Here is a 19,810-nt window from a genome sequence, read left to right as displayed (position 1 = left end):
CTGTTCCTTTCTCTCTCCATTTTAATAAAGCCAAAGCAAAAATTTACATATGACCCATGACATCAATGCTCAGCAGGAGTCAAATGAAGATGTTATTGTATTCATCTACATATAAATCAGAGACTGCTGATTCTACTATGGTTTCAAAAAGCATAGAAGGAATACTTTAAAGTAGAAGTATAATAAATGCTGGTTAAAACAAATATCAGGCATCTTTCATGATAGTAAGCATAGAAGGAATTTAGAGATGGGAACAAAAAGAAAGCCATAAAACCTGGGGATTTTTATTTCTTATGAGTCTTCATCATTTTTATTTTTAAGATTCCTACATGTCATAGCAACGTAGTAGCCATCACGCTGTGCATTCTCGAGTAATTCTGCACACCTGTGTCTTATATCATCATTTCTGAACCATCATCATCCACCTATTAGCAGATGATGTTTCTTGCCTTGCTGATGAGAACATTTAAGATACTGTCAATTTTCTTAAATTCTTTTCTCCCTTGGTTAATTTTTAATGTCTGTATATTTTTACTCTGTGTATGGAAACTTAAGGTCCTATATAAGTTCATGTTCAGGAACTTAGATAAAACTAAGAATGCTTTTTGAAATATTTTCAGGATATTTTCCATCATTTTCTTTTCAAATAATGTGGCTTAAAGACATTGATTTTCCTCTGTTGTCAGCAATCATTTCCATCTAGGATGTTGGACTAAATGACCTCCTGAGGTTCTCTTACAGCTTGAATTATCCTATGATACCATGAACTAGGAGTCTATTTCATCAATGTGAAGCATGCCAATGAAGAGTAATTTTTAAAATTAGAAATTTTTCACTTTCATTTTAGTATCTTTCATTTCTCCACTTAAACTCTCATGCAACATAAGTTGGAAACATGCAACAAAATGGGTGGCATTTTATAAGAAGTCTGGGCTAAAATTAAAACACAAACTTGATACCAATACACTGATGGGAAAGCAAAAAATAATGCCTTACTCCTTCAACAGTGTCATCCAAAACATAGCCCCATACTAGCCACCATGAAGAAAATTCACCCTGTCCAAGCCAAAACCAGCAGAAACAGTTACGTGCTTTTTAAAATGAAGAATAGCACTTGCCTGTAGAAATAAAAAAGCACATTGCTAGCACACCAAAGGTTTAAAACAATTACCAAACAATTTAGTGGGCAGTAATGAAATAACCTGGGACGAATTTTGCTGCACAAGACCTCTGAACAATCTGACACTATACTTAAAATTAATTGGTAGGAAGTTTTTAGACACAAATCTTCTTCTGTTAAAATTCTATAAATTAGGAACTTCAGTTTGGCCCCTCACAGATTCCTACCTTTTTTGATGCAACTCAGTTATACAAACTTTGGAAATATTATGCACCTACTAAGTGCTAAAATCACATTAGTTTGCTGGTAAATAAAAGGGAACAACAGTGCAGTACTGTTTCCATGAGGGCTCGAAGGCTCTAAGGCTGGGATTAATATGCTTCTTTGGAAAAAAAAAATCTACAAAACTTAAAAGCAAAAGGCAAATGCACTTACAGTGTTGGCAAGTTCTAAGTAGCTTCCTCCAACAGAGTTGCTAAAATTTGAGGCCTGAGCTAGAAGTCTTTGCAGAGCAGCCTGTTGAGTCACATTGCTTCCACCATACTCCAACACCTTTTGTAGTGTAAAATGACTATGGAGGTCCGGACTCTGAAGGTCTCTTGCTCCTGAATCATATTCCCAGCTTTCTCTGGCTCCTGATAAGGCACCTAAAACGCAGAAATGGAAAAACATTCTAGTATGGACTGTGTATAAAGAACACACAGAATCACAGAATATCTCAAGCAAGAAGGGACCTGTAAGGATCATCAACTCCCTGCTCCTCAGAGGACTACCTAAAACTAAACCACATGACTAAGATCATCATCCAGATGCTCCTTGAATTCTCCCAGGCTTGGTGCCATGACCACTTCCCTAGGGAGTCTGATCCAATGACTGACCACCACCTCAGTGAGGAACTTTTCCCTAACATCGAATCTGAACTTCCCCTGACACAGGTTCGTTCCCTTTTCTCGTGTCCTGCCACTGGTCACCAGAGAGATGAGATGAGCACCTCCCCAGTCACTGCCCTCTCTGAGGAAGCTGTACACTGTTAAGGCGTCACACTCAGCCTTCTCTTCTCCAAGCTGAACAAACCCAGTGACCTTAGCTGCTCCTTCTAAGACTTGCCCTTGAGATCTCTCACCATCTTACTGTCTCTCCTCTGGACACATTCCTCTAGTTTGATGCCCTTTTTTTGCTGAGAAGATACACTGTTAACACATGAATAACCCTACTTGTTATTTCAGAAATTAAAAAAGCAAACAGGTCCACCACCATTATTGCCTATCTTGCACGTGCCAACAATGCCAGAAAAAAAAGAAATTAAGATTTCCAATACACAGATGATTTACTAAATTACAAGATCCAGAAGGAAAAATAAAAGCATTTGCCTATGTTATTTAGTACAGTGCAAAATCAGTGTAATTTACAACAGCGAAGGACCATTGAATGAGTATGTTACTATGTCAGATTGAAAAGCAGCACTGATCAAAGAGCAAAAGAGGAAAAACATAATTTGCCTGTTTTTGTTTACCGAATACCAACACACTAAGTGAATCTTTTAGCTGTATAGTTCATCACTTTTTATGTTAGCATTGCCTTTCTTATTAACTCAGGATTGCTTGTTTCAATTTAAGTTTCAGACACATCAATCACAAGGTGTTTGATTATAAATTGATGCCATAATATGATCAGGTAGCTAATGACATACAATGAATGCTACAAGAAACTTTCTGTATCATGAAGCTGTAGGGTTGCTGTTTCTGCATGTATAATCCTTCCAATTCCCTACAGCCATGGACGGGTTTAAACCATAAAACAAATAGAAGGAAATTTTCTTATTTTGTCAGTTATTATTTCATCCTTGGGTGCTTCTGATTCCCATAAAACAGTCCTTTTAAAATCTTGTTACGTTTTAGATTCAACCACTCCCTATGGCAAAATATTCCACAGTAGGCACTAGACTATTTAATAACACTGGGCAGTACTGTAAATTTTCATATATAACATAATGAAGATTAAAAACAAATAAGTGACTTGTTCAAGCATACACTCTAAGTTAATAGAAAAGTCAGAACAGAATCCAGAGCTACAGACTAGATCAAAACTCTAAATCAAACATGCAATCATCAAACCATGAGCAGTTATCTGTAATGCCATCCTATTATTTTGAAAGCTTTTCCCTTTTAGGAGCTAGTTTTCTCTCTCAAATATTACCCAGCATCCTGAGTGCTTACTAATCAGTGGTTATTATTTATTCACTACATTACAGGGAGAAACAATAACCTATATAATGAACTATTAGGAGAGCGTCTCCTCCTCACCAAGGAAGTTGAAGATGCAAAAATGCAAACAGAAAACTAGCTAGAAGGGAAGCAAGGCAGCAACTGATCTACTGCTTCAGGTCAACACCCTAACACCCTGTAAAGCTGTTATGCATGAAAAACCAACTTAGGTTTCCCTGCCTTACTGTAAGGCAAATACCACTAGTCCTGAAACATGTAATTAGAAAATAACACACAACAAAAAATAATTACATTTTATACTAATATAATTACCATGATTCCTTACCACAAGTACCAGTAGCAATTAAAGATTAATTAAATTACTTTTACACCAAGAGCATGCACCACTGTACTGCATCCAGCTACATGCTGCAGAATCTCCAGCAGACTTGAGCTGAGATGTTGGTACCAGCAGTATTTTACACAGTGGGAAGTGTACTATGACTATGTACAACCTTAGGTATGTCTGCCCTCGGCTGGCTACAGCAGAGCAAAAAGCAGCCTACAGAGCTGAAACAACAGAAACGTCTCAGGCATCCACAGGAGGCAGAGGATCAGTTCCATCACTTTCAGGCTTGACAAGAACATGGGAAACAATCCTGTCTGGGCAAGCATAGCCTCAGAATTAAGAGAGGTGTTTATATCATATAGATATCCCTCTATTCACAGAGCTAAACGTGGCACATATTTCAACAGAGTACATGCGCCACATATCTATTACTGAAAAAACTGTTCTCGAAAAGAGCTTTCACATTTACACAATTAACAACCACTTTGTTGAAGACCCAAGTGGCTCTCATAGATTGTGCCATCTGCCATCAGATTAGAAGCACTTAAAATACTCAGCTGACACAGAAGTCACCTGTCAGTCACAGTGGATCAGGAAAGACTGGGTTTTTATTACTGTATTGTGACCATCTTTAACCCAAGTTTTCTTAAAAGTTCATCTCTTTACCCCTAATTTAAAACATACATACTAAAAAAAGTAAGGAGAGGTGACTTTTACAAAGGAAGGCATTTCCAGTACTTTATTTTGGTCTTAAACATAATCCCTAAATTTGCCCACTGTGTTCCCAACAAATTCCAAAACTCTGGCTGCTAAGATGCTGTCCTGGATTACACACCTTTCAAGTCTCAGCTTTGCAGGGAAACTCTGGAATTGTCAGAACTGAGATTTCACTTGTAACTGAAAATTCAGTCAGGAATGAACAAACAACTCTTGTATCTTGCTGTGATTAGCATACAATTCTTGCCTTTACAATAGTAAACAGAAATAAGCCATAATTGGATATAATGGCACACAGCTAATAGCTGATAACTAGGAACCTAAAGCTAATAAATCTGTGTTCAAGATTAGACTTTATAGAACTACACATTTTTCTGTGTTCATCTGCACTTCTGTGAATAGTATGAAACTTAAAATTTCTGTATTAAGTGAAACAGAATTATTACTATCACTATTAAAAAGAAAGAAAGAAACAAAAAAATACCCTTGTTTCAGCCAAGTAATATAAGACTATATAATTGTTTTCAAATTATATAAGTAACATTTCAATTCCAGATTAAGAAAGTTAAATCAATCCCTTCTGGACTGAATGGATACATTGGACTTCTGTAAATGTGCAGTATAAAGGCTTCTGATTCTACACAAGCTTCTATAAAACTAGTCCTTTAGTGACTTCCTAGTATTACCAGCACTTGACTATCTTGATTGTAACTGATAATGGGTGAAATTCATGTTATAGCAAGTATTCAGTACCTAACAGGAACTTTTATTTCTATCCTTTTGTAGAATAGATCAGTACAGCATTTAAGTATATGTGGGTCCACTAGTTGCAATCAAATCACAGTAGGACAACCTAAATCTTGTCTGAAGCATTTACTCAAAGAATTTTTCCTTCTGCAGGTTTTCCTGTTATAGAACCATAGAATGGTTTGGGTTGGATGGGACTTCAAAGACAGTAGGTAGAGACACCTTTCATTAGACCAGGTTGCTCAAAGCCCCATCCACATGGCCTTTAATACTTCCAGGGATGGAACATGCACAACTTCTCTGGGCAACCTGTTCATATAGTTAGCTTCAGCTCTTACTTATTTACTCGAAATTATTTAAATTTTGACATATCATAGCACTTTTAAGAAAAACAAAGGACAGTTTAGTTTGATGCCATATAAAAGATTCTATAATCACAAATAAAATTTCAGTTTGTGAACTGTACCAAAGCAACTGCAATCAATTCCCTTGACAAATGTCACTATGAATAGTGTACCTTGCCCACCTGCACAGAGACTTCTTCCTAGCTTAATCTTCCTTTACCACCTGCAAAGCTCTCAGGAACAGCCGAGGTCTGTGTTCTAGTACTGGTGTCACCCTATGATACTGATCTGAAAGAAAATGGCATTTCATCTTGTCTACCAACAGTTAACCTTCTGCCTAGAAGGCTTGTACTCTACAACAGAGAAAAATATGCCTACCATAAATACAAGACTACACACTCTGCCAGGTTTTTTTTTGTTTGACAGGCTATGCTGATGGACCAAGCATTATGTGATTTCTTCACTGCTCACAGAATAGAAAAGATAAACCACCAGGATGGTAGGTAGGGTGTTGAAGATGTACCAGCTGCTGAAAGGTCTGGGATATCGGGAAAAGTGAGGTACTATAAAATTAGCCCTGCAGCAAATGAGCAGACTTAAATGAGTCTGACTTGTGAATGGCAAACATGAAGACACCTGACAACATTAGGGCACAACCAGCCAGGTCACAGAGCTTTATCCCACTCAATGAGGAGAGTCCTAGCAGAGATCCAGTCTGATCTCTGTTCTCCATAAGGTATCCATGACATTTAGTTACTTAAGCTTATTTGTATTATCTCACCAGAAGAATGGCTGTTTCTCAGCATTCCTTTGCTAATTTTTCATTCAACAGCTAAATTGTGACAACCTATCAAAAAGACTTGGAATTTTGAATGCTTACTTTATTATTCAAGGAAGGTAACAGGGAGGTTTGTGAAAAGCACTAACTACTAACTAAAGCTTCCTAACTTCAGTAATAATGGTTTTGGAGATAAATGCACTGAATGAAGGGGATAATGGACAAAATGAACAAAGAATGGCCATTTTGCACTTGCTAGTCAGCTGAGTAAGACCTCAAACAGTAGGTCTATCTATAAAAAAATGGGGGTGGGGCAGGAAGCAAACAAGAATTGAGACTAAGTCCTTGGATATTTGGACAATTCAAGTCCTGTAAGCTGCTGCAAACATTAAAAATACCAAATACACTTTAAAGAAAAGGTAGAAGTTGAAGAGAGCTGTGGTTGCTCAAGCAACATATGAAGTACAATAAATCAAAACAGCTGGAAAGAAGTTATGCTCCACAGAGGGATCTGCTTTTATACTAAGCCAACCTGACTATAGAAGGGAAAATTATCACATTTGGAGCTTATGTCAACTATTTTCATTGTTTTCTACAAAACACTCCCATACAGGAATCAGACCAAAGGCTCCGGCTTCACTGTACATGGCTATTAGCTGGCAGCCTGACAGTTAGAGTAACTCATTTAACAGCAATCATGCCTTAAAGCCTGTTTATTATTTTGCATCAGGTAATAAAACAATATGAATGATGGCACAGCAACAGAGTGATGACGATATAGCAATAACTGATCCTCACATGCACCTGTGGGTGAGAATGTTTATTAAATACAGAAAGCTGTCTGTTAAACATCCATTACAATTTCTAGGAGAATTCAGAATAAACCAGCTTTTCTTTATTTGGACGGGAAAAAAGAGTTTGCAGATGCATATTTTTAAAATGGATTCTCAACTCAGTATTCAGTCCTAGAGAAAGTTTTCATCAGAACTTTTTGCAACACTTGTCCAGTGACCTAGAAGGAAATAATTGCTATGGGAGAAGCACTAATGTGAAATGAGGAATCTCTATGGGATCAGTATCTAGGTATTGTTCCTCCCACCATACCCTTATCTGGCTTGATGAACACTACACAGAAGATACAATGTTGGGCTACGTTATTTCAGTCCTTTCTTGTTAGGTTTGGAAGTGACGATAACAAGCTCCAAGAGAAGTAAACCACAGCTATACCTCACCCTGACTAAGGCAACTTACTCACAGGAGAAATCTGTTTTATAAAATTAGATTTAAGAGGAAGATTGAACCACGTCAATCATTTCTGCTCTAAAAGAATTCCGTCAACTCATACTTCATCTCCCCTCTGCCCCTGAACTGCAAGTTGTAACATTTCTATTTTCTACTCATATGTTCGTTGAAATCATCACAGAAGCTCAATTGGCTTTCAGGTTCACTGAGGTATTTTCAACGTTGGTACATTCAGGATTCAGGAATTCTGGAATATTGTGCTGCCTGACACTATGGGGTATAATTATAGCATAAATTTGAGAAGTACTTAAACATACCTTTAGAGAAATTAGAACAGACTGAAGCATAACCAGCACTTTTACTTACCAGAGTAATGCTAACATATCGAGGTTTTTTAGGCTTTTGGGTTTTAATTTTTCACACTCCATAATATATTTTTCAAAGCAGATTTTTACCAAGTATAAAAACTATGTAAAATCTTGAGAAAAATAAATTTAATGCCTACAGGAAAATTAGGACAGAGAAAAGAATAAGCTTGCCAAGAACAAAACCATGAAATAGACAATCAATCGGAGTTTATAGCATTGACTCATAAAGTCTTAAGAAAGTAAAACATTTAGTGATATATCTAATTAAAGTTTCTTTCATTATGATTTCCCAGTTATGCAACCCAGCTTTGTAGAGGAAGAAGCTGAGTTTGTAAAACCAGTAGTCCAAATAGTATATAATAACAAATGTTTGGAGAATTTTAGTTAATAGACCTTCTTCAAATTTATTTCAACTACTGTAGAAATGCATATGTGTTTCATGTGCATATCATGGTTTCAGTACTTGCCAGCAGACTGGCATTAGCCATATAGGAAATAATGACACACAAAACAAAATAAAAGCACACCATCCATGACACCTTTATACACCCGTCTTTGAATCTGAAATGATTTAATGTTATTGTTGAGACATAACAATCATTTCCTCTATTCAGAATGACTTCTCAACAGTCTAGAAACCAAGGTCTCCTAGAATCCAGTGCTGTTTCACCACCAAACTAAATTTTGCCAGAACACTGCTGGCTAATGACTTCATTGTAGTCTGGAACTCAATCTAATATTTCATTTGAAGTTTATAGTAAGGGAAAAAACCATCCTTCCTTTTCCCCTGAAAATTAACAATCTCTAGTAAAAAGGGGTGTATATGGTAACAGGAAAAAGAGCACATAAAACCTGAAGTCAAACAGAATCTAGATGACTTTCTAACATACCTTTCAAGCACAAACAGTACACTGTACTTTTGAAAAAAAGTTGGCTTTTTTTTGGCAATTTGCAAGCGAACAATCAGCTTCCTCCCCAGTTATCATCCACTAGACCACCAGAGGGGGCCTCTGGTGGTCTAGTGGTTAGGGTGCAGGGCTCTCACCACTGCGACCCGGGTTCGATTCCCAGCCCCCCGGGCAGATGGAGCTCGCCAGCCGTGTAAGGCCATCCATCTAAGAGAAGGTCACTCTAAACAAACCTACGTCCTGGGGACCTCACTGCCACTGTCCAAGCTTGTTTGGCCCCGGCAGATGAACCTCAGGATTAAAGGGTGGGCTCAGTTCAGCGCACGCTGGGTCTCACCTAAAAAATCCACTGCGCAGGCTCGAAGGGTTAATGACCTTTCCCAAATCTTCGCTCGCGAAGACTGGCCATTATTATTATCATCCACTTAAGACAATCTCAGTTTGGATTTCACTTCAATACACATGTACCAAAGCAAACAAACAAAACATTCTGAGTTTGTTGACTGTCACTGTCATTTTGCTGCTGTTTCATGAACCATAGTAAGTCAGAGCTACACTGGTGATATTAGAAGCAGGCAGGTGAAGAGCACATCCCCAAGAGTCAGCAGAGGCTAAGCAAAAATGCACTGAGAGACAACACTTGTTGTACAAAAGCTAAAGCCTAGGATGTATGACAGTGCTCATCTCGAGCCGAACAAAGCATATCCTCTATGAAATCCCAGCTACAGCCTTTTGATTTCTCAACTTTATCAGAATTTGTGTAGAAATCATAAACTGAGACTTAACTGAGGAACTGATGCTGTAATCCAGCTCCGCACCATATAGCAAACACAAACCATAGCTCTATGTCTTTCACCACTGGAGCTGACTAAGAAGCATGAACAGAAACAAGCCTGAGCTGCGGTGCTCTATAGAGCTGTGTGGTCTAAAGCCAAAATCTGGGCTAACAATTCTATCGACTCTTGGTAGCAGCAGCTATCAAGGGCAGCTTCCTGCATTTTCCCTGTAGGCACGCTCTGCCCACTGGACTGTCTGTCTTCCCCCTTCCCTCCCAATGTTTTAAGCTATTTGGTAATTTCAAGGACATTTGGTAGTGGTGTCAAAGTGTCAAATAGACTAAATTCCTGTAATTTCTACGGAAGGCACAGAGATGACAGACTCTGTTTGTTAGTGCTCCTGCTGAGAATGATAATGCAATGCAATGCTCAACCTTGACTAGACACACTAGATCAAAAAAAGAGAAAAGAGAAAAAAACACGCACATACGTGGAAGGAGGTGATCAGGAAACTTCTGCAAAGCAAAAAGAGTTTGTTTCCTATACAACAAAAGGGGAAGCTGTGCTATTCCCAGCTGCAGGACATGAAGAATGGTAAAGACTTTCACACGTTCATGCAGACTCAGCACAGTCTCAGTTCTGTAAGACAGTAGTAGAGGGAGGCCATGCATATGTGAGCAAGTGCAACTATCTCTGGTTCAAAGTTCCTGGACTGAAATTCAATATGGAAGCGTCTGTCGACAGACTCCACACGACCAATTTGATCTGCAAAATGTCCACTTTATTTATTTAAGCTGCCCTTTTTATACTTTTTCTACACCCCGGCACATGATCACTTTTACATTATTGGTTACATGACAGTGTCCACAGTCTAAACATGCTCTACTAACACACTTCTAATTGGATTATTGTAGGTGTCCACGTGAGGTGAAGACATTGTTTACCTCTTGGGACTCCTCCTTAATTTTGGCACAGACCTCTCTTTGTTTCAGCCTCAGAACCAGAAGCCATGATGACTGCGCACTTTTCACTGTCTGTGATCGGCCAGGTCAAGGCAAGGCCTACAGAAATGCAGGATAAGTTGTTCACATAATCCTGCTCTCTCCACAAGCATCATTACATGATCACTCAGTTCCTACTATCTTCTCTAACCATTTGCTTTTCACCATGCTAGGAGACAGAATACCACTTCAAAATAAACTCTGGTCTAATACAGATTAGGTGTTCTTACATTTTACAAATATTCACATCATGAGAAAGCTCCAACCAAGTTTGTTGCCCTATTAGCCACCAGAAACCCCTGCAGAGATGACTTCTATCCCTTGTAGATTCATTAGTGTTTAACATATACAATACATTGTGATTTTAGTGAGATTCATCAGCTGTCAATTACAAATCCCTGGAAATTCAGGTTCATTTCTCATAATGCTCATAAAACTTAACACTCTACATTTCTTAAAAAAAAAAAAAAATTACCTATATTCTGCTGCTTTTCACAAAGACAGTGGTATCAAAAGAATATTCAGAAGTAATAAACCACTTTCAGTTAACAGAAGTTTTGTATGTAGTTAAATTTGGCCTAGCAGATACTCACAGCTTTTCTAGTCAAACATATCTAAGGGTAAAACTTTGCTCATAAATCTCAAAATCTGCAGCATGCCTTTGAGTCCATATGAGTTCTGTAGTCTTTAATTAAACATAGTATAAATAAACATAATCACTGTCTCAGTTTCTTGAAAGCAATTTATTTGCAATAAGATCAAACATGATTATGTAACACAAAAGTAATGATTTTTCAGCCCCAGTGGTCTGCCTCTCATGTTTACACACAAGCTTAATTTGAGGCTGGATTCCTATCATTCCTTTGATTAATTCTCATGCTTGATCCACTAAACAAATAAATGATCATATCAAATTTTAAGAGACTTATTTTCAGTAAAAAAAGGGGAATTGGCTATGAATTAATTACTAAGTACCAATCTACCATCAAAAATTGCTAATGGACTCCTGGATTCGTAACTGTTTATCTAGGATATGGTTTAGCTTACTGAGCACATATATGACTGAGTGTTATTAAACCTGAGTCCTGTATCTTGATCAAAATGGCCAACCAATTTCCTTACTTCTGCATCCCACCTGGAAACACAGGAAGATTTGTTGGGCAAATTTGCGCAAAATTATTAGAATAATCTTATCAATGACAAAAAAAGATGAAGTTCAATAGTCAAGTAGACACAATTACTTCTTAAGACCTTTTTTCACAGTTATATTCTTTATAATGAAATGCAAAAACTATAGGCAGCAAAGATAATACTTTATTTAGATAGAAGTTTTTGCACTTTTTGTTAAGAAATTGTGAACAGCTACAAGAAAAGGCAGCAAGAAATGCTGCCTGACTGGTAATCTTTCCACAATTACATACAAACTCACAGTGTAAGAACATGCATGGATTCCTTTGCTTTCGATCATCAGGACTCCTGCTACTCAGTAACAGTCTTGAAATTTTGTCATTTATGCACTCCACATTGGTACATCAAGGGTTATCAGCAGCTGACATATTATGTAGAAATTAGTCTTGAAAAAAAGCCCTGTAAACTATCATGGAAAATAAAGTTTACTGAAAACAGTGTTCTTTGACCTTTGGGGGGGGAAAAAAGATAACACCAAAAAAGAACACCTATCAAGTTAATTGTACATGATGTACATGCCTCCTGTCTTAAAGCAATGCTTAGAAAGCAATAGCAAACAGTCAATATAACACAATTAACTCTTTGATCACTAATGAGTACATAGATGACCCCTCAAATACATGAAAGGCATGGAAACATATACAAATCCTAATTGAAGCTTGACTGCAAGTATAATTTCTCAGCTGTCATTATGTTCATACTATAGGCAGAGATGATAATAGAAATCTATTACAGTGGTGTTTTCTTGCCTCTTTGAAAAAATTATCTGTAAAATATTTTGAACTGCCATTGTGCTGCCGCAATGGTTTTCTTTTACAACCAAATAAAAAGCAGTTGCATTCTAAACACTCATTACTATTTCCTCCCATTCATTTTTTGAGGGGGGCACTTTCCCTTGTTCTCTAATTACTAAAAAGTCTTACAGAATCTGCAAGAGTCGAGGCAAGACAAGGACAAAACCCATAAATTCCCTCTAGGTTTAGAAGTACAGTGCAGTAAGGTAGTCAGGCTTGATCAGCACAGAGCAAAATATATCGAGGTAGGTAGTTCAAAGGTCTTCTGGACTTAACTGTTGTGAAAAAAAAAAGGAAAAAGAAAAATGAATTCACTCACTAACCTTAAAACTGCATTAAATTATTCTCATACAACTAAAAGAAATTGGAAAAAACTAGAAAATAGGAAAAAAAATAGGGGCTGAATTCTATGCATTAATATATTTAAATGTTCATCTATGAATACTTTTGGGCAGCAATTAATAAGATTTCTTGGTGAGATACATTTTGACACTGTAATGTAGACTTTTCTCTGATAAAGCTTAGGAGCTGTCGTTCACGCTTGATCACTACAAACCATAATTATAAGGCTAATTTGTCTAAGAAAGGCGATTTTAAAACTCAAGTTACCAGAAATCCGGTCAGCAAGCAGGGAAATTTGTATATCTTAGTATTGCCCTCTGAGGGCAGAAAAACTTCTCTGTTTTGAAATACACAAGTGTGGCATCATTTTAAAAACAGGTAAGAGAGGCAGGAGATAACTGTGTGATCCAGGGAACACACAATATCCTTAATCCAATTTAAAAAAAAATTTATTTATATATATATATATATATTAGGCACAATCTTGGCTATGAACTATTGTCTGATACAGCTCTGGAAAGAGATTCACAGGCTGGAAATGCAATTGAGCACAAGGGTTATGAAGATTTCAGTACAGACACTGATGGAGACATGGGTGTAGAAACTAGAGTTAATTGTCATCAATTCAAGAATATAGATGGAAGAAAGATAAACAGAGGAAATGTTAACAACAGAATACTCCTATGACAAAATAACCATGAAACCATAAAAGATAAATTGGAAAATAAGCAGAGATATGAAACAGATTTGCTATGGTGAGAAGCCAAAGTGAAATGCCAAGGAGCATGGGATGGTAAGGAAGTAGCACAGTTCATCTAAAAATCAAGATAGGGAGTTCACTAAGGACACAAAGTAACCAAGGAAAATTTGAATGCCTGAGATGACCAGTCAAAAACGTGCAGTTACTAGAAGACAGAACATGCTAAACCCACCTCCCCAAAGTAAATAAATAGTCCATCCCACCACCCCAAAAAAACCCCAAATCAACACATGCCCAGTTTTATTTTCCACAAGACTGACTACTGACCAAATAAAGACAGGTGTGACTGATCAGTCATGGAAGAGGGGTCAGAGGAGCAGGGCCAGGGTGCTGGGCCCAGGAAGCTCAGAGAAGATTGCAGGCTGGGACTGATCACAGCTGTTGCAAAGATGACTTGATCTCAACACCAAGAGGATCTGAGAGTGGGTTTTGCTTTAGATAAACAGCTCTCAACAGCTGAGAGAATCAACTGCTGCTGTGTTTCTCCCCAAGGTCATTAAGAGTGTGAATGTCTCCCTGGGTTAGTCAGGCCAATGTGGGCTATATGTATACATGGCTCAGCCCAAAGTAAAGACTATGAAAACATAGTCAACTAACAAAAGATTTTCAAAGAGAGCAATGGGATTAAGTCAGCTTCAATTCATATACATCTTCCTGGCAAGGCCAGGGATGTTGTGTTGTGATGGTGATCATATCAGAGAGACACTGGGAACCACACTGATATTGTGATTGAACTGTGCATTGCAATCGCTGTCTTCTGCTCTGTGTAACCTGTATTTTTATTGTGTTTTCAGTGCGTTTTGTATCATGTTGCTAAATCAGAAATCCCATGTAACATCAACTATCTTTAAATAAATAAATAAATCTGCTGTTAAACATTGTACCTTCCACATCTGGACTATCTAGAAGAACCTGGTCAGAGAGAACCCATCAGATCAGTTACATGAGGAGCTAGAATAAATATAAGCAAACTCTCCAGAAGATGTATGAAGTATATCTGACAGCCAAACATAATTTAGAACACATGCAAAGAAAAACTATTGGGACTAATGAAAGTTTTCTCACTAAAAAAGTATTTTAAAAAAATCTAGGCTCACATGGTCTAAACAAAAGATTGAGGAGATGCAGCTCTAACTAAACACAATCAGAGGTTGACGGCCTTCCTCTGAAGCATGGATACAGGTCAGTTCCACATCTAGATCATTAGCCAGTAGTCATGTTTAGCTAGTATGCAGCTGCTGTAGGGAGCTAGAGAACTGACAGCATCCCCAGCTTCTTCCACAATACTTCACATTTTGGGATTATTGACCACAGAAACTGTGTCCTCCAGTCTCTTGCATTTGTTACAGTGTGAAAGGAAGCATTCTGTAGGTGTTAACATTTCTGATCTAATGTGGACTGACCACAGTGCTATCAAGGACTGGACTCAATGACACACAGTCCCTTCCTACATCCCATGTTCCTGTAGACGGAATAGCATTCGGGGTTTTTTGTTTGTTTGTTTTGGGGGGTTTGTTTGTTTGTGGGGTTTGTTTGTTTTGTTTGAGGGGGTTGTTTATTTGTTTTTTTGTTTTGTTTTTAACTGGATTAAGGGAGGACAAAAGGAAAGGAGAATTTTTTATTTTCTAAATCATAAGGCTCTTCCAGCATTTAGATCTCCAACTAAGTGGAACAATTTTTAAAGCATTCAAGACACATCCATTCCTATAGTGTATTACATCTGAAAGAAAAGAGACTAAGATTATTTCTGTCCTCATTTTTCATAGTTTTACCCTATGTACCTGTCTGGGCTTTACTGACAACAGAGAGCTCACTGGATATTCAGTTACCAGCTGTGCTCTGCAGCTCTTGTCCTTTCAAGGAAGTCTCTTCTCTTGTGCAATTAGCATTTTTAGAAGAGGATGCTCTGCAAACATTCTAGTCTACATACTGATGACAAGACTGCACCAGTTATAACACCACTCTAGCATATGATGAAATTATGTCAAAGCATATTCACAAAGCCCTTTAGAGGCAACCTTGATGCAGTAAAATTGGTAAAAACCCCTCTGGAGTTTATCTTTTGTTAAATTTCACAAACAGGACATTTAAAAGTCATACCTACCTAAACTGTTATTGCTGCTAGTTGGCCAGGAAGCTATTCTACCCCTTAACTTCTTCTTTTTACAAGAGTCATCTGATTTCACAGAAAGCTCCACTTCCTCCTTCTTGATTTCTCGTACCAGTTCCATGCGGCATTGACTAAAATCCTGGAAGGAAACTTTTCCATTTTCATCTGCTCCCAGCTGGTGCATGATCTCCGCAACAGACGCCTCCATATTCAGCTGGCGGCACACCATCAGCAAGTCATTCCTAAAAATATTTTAGAGGGAAAATGGGGGTGAGGAAATTGGAAAAGTGGGAACAGAGAAGACAAAAAACCCCCACAATTAGTTTAGAAGAAAAGGAATACTAACTCTCTCTTATCAAGATATGCATTGATCCACAGACATTTAAAACCAATAAGCCAATTTTTTTTTTTTAATGCTAATCCAACAACAAAACTGTGAGGTTGGCGATAAATTACAATACAGAAGGGCTATGGAAAAGAAGGGAACATTTTTCTTTAAATGTTTAACCTCTATTTTCATGACATTATTAACATTTCTACTATCAGAGACAGACACACAGGAGAGCTGAATCCTGCTGTTGATCTTCACAGTATCTTCTGAAAAGCTGACATAATAAGAATTTGAGTCATTATCATCTGACTAGATCAATGGTTACTTAAATTTCCATTTTACTCAGGATAGGAGAAGAAAATTTCTTTTGCCACTGAACAGCAGTAAGCTAAAGATGCAAAACATAAAAAACCCCCCAGAGAACGTAGCAGAAAAAAGAAATACTGTGTCAATTAACTATTGTCAAGCCTTTCTTTCAAACATTCTTACTTGGTCCAATTGTTTAATGAAACCCACAAAAGGGGGATAAAGACAGTATTATGAAAAATATCCTTGCACTGAATGCAAGTGGCCAAAATACAGCTGAAACCAAATCAACATGGAAGATTCTTTCAGCATATGACACACTGACAAATTTAGACAGTGTGCTTTTAGGAGAGATACATGCAAATAAACATAAACATACTACCCTAGCAAAAAAACCCCCAAAAACAACAAAACCAAGCCAGCAACACTATGACCAATGCCAGTTTTTATTTTATGTGAAGACAACATAGACAAGAACCTCAAGAACATACCTTAGACTTAATTTGGGGTGTAACACTGGTCTCATCAGAAAATATTCTGAGGGGTTTATTCCTCATCACTTTGCCTTTTTTCTTTTTCAAAGCTGAGGTACAATAAAGTACTTTGAAAGTAACGGTTGGTAAAAATATGATCACGAATTAGAAGTTGATAACTAAATAACAAGGTGAATAACAATTAACAAGTCTAGTCATGGAAAAGGAAAGAAGGTTTTAATTGGATATGAAGGTAAGTGGACTGACTATTAGACAGTCTAACACCTGACATTCTTTAACAGTGGCAGGTCTGTAGTTCAGTGAAACTCCTCAGTTGCTTCATCAGAGACTAAATCAACCCCTGGAAAAGATAGTGATACTGTCTTTTTGTTCAAAATGTAAACCACTAAAAACCTCATTGCTGTTCTTAGGCAAACAGAGCCCTGCAACCGTAAACCCACATCAAGGAATCTCCCTGACTATACAGACATCTTCTGCCCTTCCCAGATGCTCAGTTATCATAAACAGAAGGAGACAAAGTTGATAGATTGTCTCATTCTGCTGCTATTCAGAGAGACCGAGCCACCAAAAAAGGGAGATCCAGAAGACCTTCTTTCACACTCTTTTCCTCTTATTCCTCTCCCAGCTAGCCCTAGCTCGCTTTAGAGGGGAAGAGGCATGCGGAAAGAAGGAATCTTGAAACAACTTCTCCAACAAATGAATGATGACAGATACTACTTATCAAATTACAACTAATCAAATTCTAAATAAAATGTGAGCAAACCAATTCAGTCAGGTCTGAAACAACAGCGGCTCTACACTATCAAAATCTTCTTGGTGCCCTATTCTCTCTGATTTGAAAAATTTTTAAAAATTACCACTAGTTTGCCACTCCCACATATCACTGTTTCTTTCCTGCCAGCCTTTTCTGAACTCCTTTTTGAATTAGATTGAATAACACCACCACACCGATTTATATTGCAAATAATATGAGTATGTTTCTGTGTTATGGCTTCTTTTAAGAATCTTAAAAACATATTTCTTATTTTTATGTTGTACAAAATCTTTCTGTAGGAGGAAGGTGAAGGAGATGTCAATATTACGTGACTATTAGCATGTTTAGTAGTATCATTATTTCATTACTAATATCAGAGCATCATTCAGAAGGTTTCTATGAAAACATGATATAGTGAAATATCTGGAGTTCTTGCACGAACAGTTTCACTGAAGTCATATATTATCATAATCAAGGTCCATCTATTCTACAGAAAGATGTAAATTGGGTGGAGGTCTCTTCCATGCAAAAATTCCAGAGCTGCTGAAACAAAATCCTTGTTAGAGTTGCTTACAGTAAAACTGGAGCATAACAATAAAATTTACATTATGACCATGTATTTTAGAAAAAACCAACAAACAAGCCGCACAAAAACAAAACTAAAGCAACCAAATCTCTACTTATCACAAGAAACAACTTTATTATAGTTTACATTACATAAGTCAAATATAAGGTATTATCACTTGCAGTTAATTTTTTGGTCAGTTTTACTCTTAGCTTTGAATCTGATCAATGAATAAATAATCTTTACAGCTTAATTCCCTGTTTTTAAAAATTAAAGCAACAATACAAATACAATCTCACAAGGATATTGCAAGGGAAAATAAGACAGTGCATTCAGGTTTTTACACAGGTAATGACAAATAAAACTAAGCAATGTCTTCATGTGTTCTCTTGTCACAGATCAGACAGAGCAGCACAGATTGAGGGACCCTGTGTGTTAATCTTGAAATAAGTTTCAGGAGAAGCAGTGCAGAGTGATTCTGCCAGGGCATTCCAGGACACGTTTGCTGCCCAGGCCCCAGAAGAACTCTCCTTCCACACTAGGGTGGCAGGAGGCTGTGGCACCGGTGGCACACATTACACTGTCCTTGGTCATGACAACTGTAAGCCTCCATCTCAATACAGCACACAAAGACATGTCCAAATCTATATCTGATTCCTGACAGTCTAAAGGTGGAAGTTTTCTCTCCTATTACACAAATACAAACTGGCTATCATTTGTAGTATCTGCAGCCTGAGGACATTGCCTGAAGCAACATAGAGCAGCACAAGAAAAGATGCAATGAATTTAAAAACCAAATAAAATTGAAACTACTCAAGTAATTGAGGACTACAAGCACTACTGAAAACAGATTTCATTTTCTTGGAGCACACCATGCAACCTGAAATGACAAAGAGTGGCTAGTTGATACTTCGTTAGGTTTTTTTATATAAATGAAAGATCAAAACTAAAATTTATTCCATATTCCCTGCTGTACTCACTTGTACCTTGTTCTGATTATTGCTTTGGTAAAGCACAAGCAACTGCCTAGGTAAGCATAACAATGCTGCACAGTATCTGCAAAGTGTTGGCTCTGAGACTGAACAGAACCAGTGGATTAACTTTCCTGGATTTTTCCTATCTAATGTTCTACCAAATTTATTAAGGAAACCTGGTAATGATGGTTCCAATACCAAGAGAAACTGTATATTTTACTTAAAAGTATTTAAATTTTTTGCTATTAAAAAGTATCAGTATTTTGCCAGGAACCACTGAATCTTTGCCTATGCAACTTTCAGTCTAGGTGCACAAATACTTTTGAAGAGAGAAATCAAAATTAAAGATGCATTAATTTAAAAAGGACTAACCTAAAAAAGGACTGCCTGTCTAATGGAGTGCTCAGAGGCAATAAGAAGTTGCTGATCTAAAATACGGACTGAAATCACTCCAGATAGATCACTTTTATCCTTAGTAGGAGAGTGTTTAATTTAGGTCCCTGGTATGAGGGGGGTGTGGCAGGCTGTCCCAGAGGAGGGGAGAAGAGGGGAGGATCTTCAGAGTCCACAGAGGTTTGCCAGTCCAATTTGGGGGAGGGGGGGGGGGTCTGATGGGCCATGGGGTCTCAGTGGGGAGG

At 37.6% G+C, this 19,810-nt stretch overlaps 1 protein-coding gene across 3 annotated transcripts in view; it reads right to left on the bottom strand.

The window, feature by feature from the left end:
• The window catches only part of MCC (mutated in colorectal cancers), a 202,669-nt gene that overhangs the window by 166,303 nt on the left and 16,556 nt on the right, over positions 1-19,810 (bottom strand). For all 3 annotated transcript variants that reach the window (XM_017812717.1, XM_017812718.1, XM_017812721.1), the window contains 2 exons: positions 15,743-15,990; positions 1,556-1,767 (listed from right to left, as the gene is read on the bottom strand). In XM_017812717.1, coding sequence (XP_017668206.1) covers positions 1,556-1,767; positions 15,743-15,990 — 460 coding nt within the window. The remainder of the gene's footprint in view (positions 1-1,555; positions 1,768-15,742; positions 15,991-19,810) is intronic.

This window comes from Lepidothrix coronata, unplaced genomic scaffold (genome assembly GCF_001604755.1).
Source record: "Lepidothrix coronata isolate B3197 unplaced genomic scaffold, Lepidothrix_coronata-1.0 Scaffold37, whole genome shotgun sequence".
Taxonomy (NCBI): domain Eukaryota; kingdom Metazoa; phylum Chordata; class Aves; order Passeriformes; family Pipridae; genus Lepidothrix; species Lepidothrix coronata.
The sequence above is the reverse complement of the archived record's forward strand: the minus strand, read 5'-3'. Positions and strand labels throughout refer to the sequence as shown.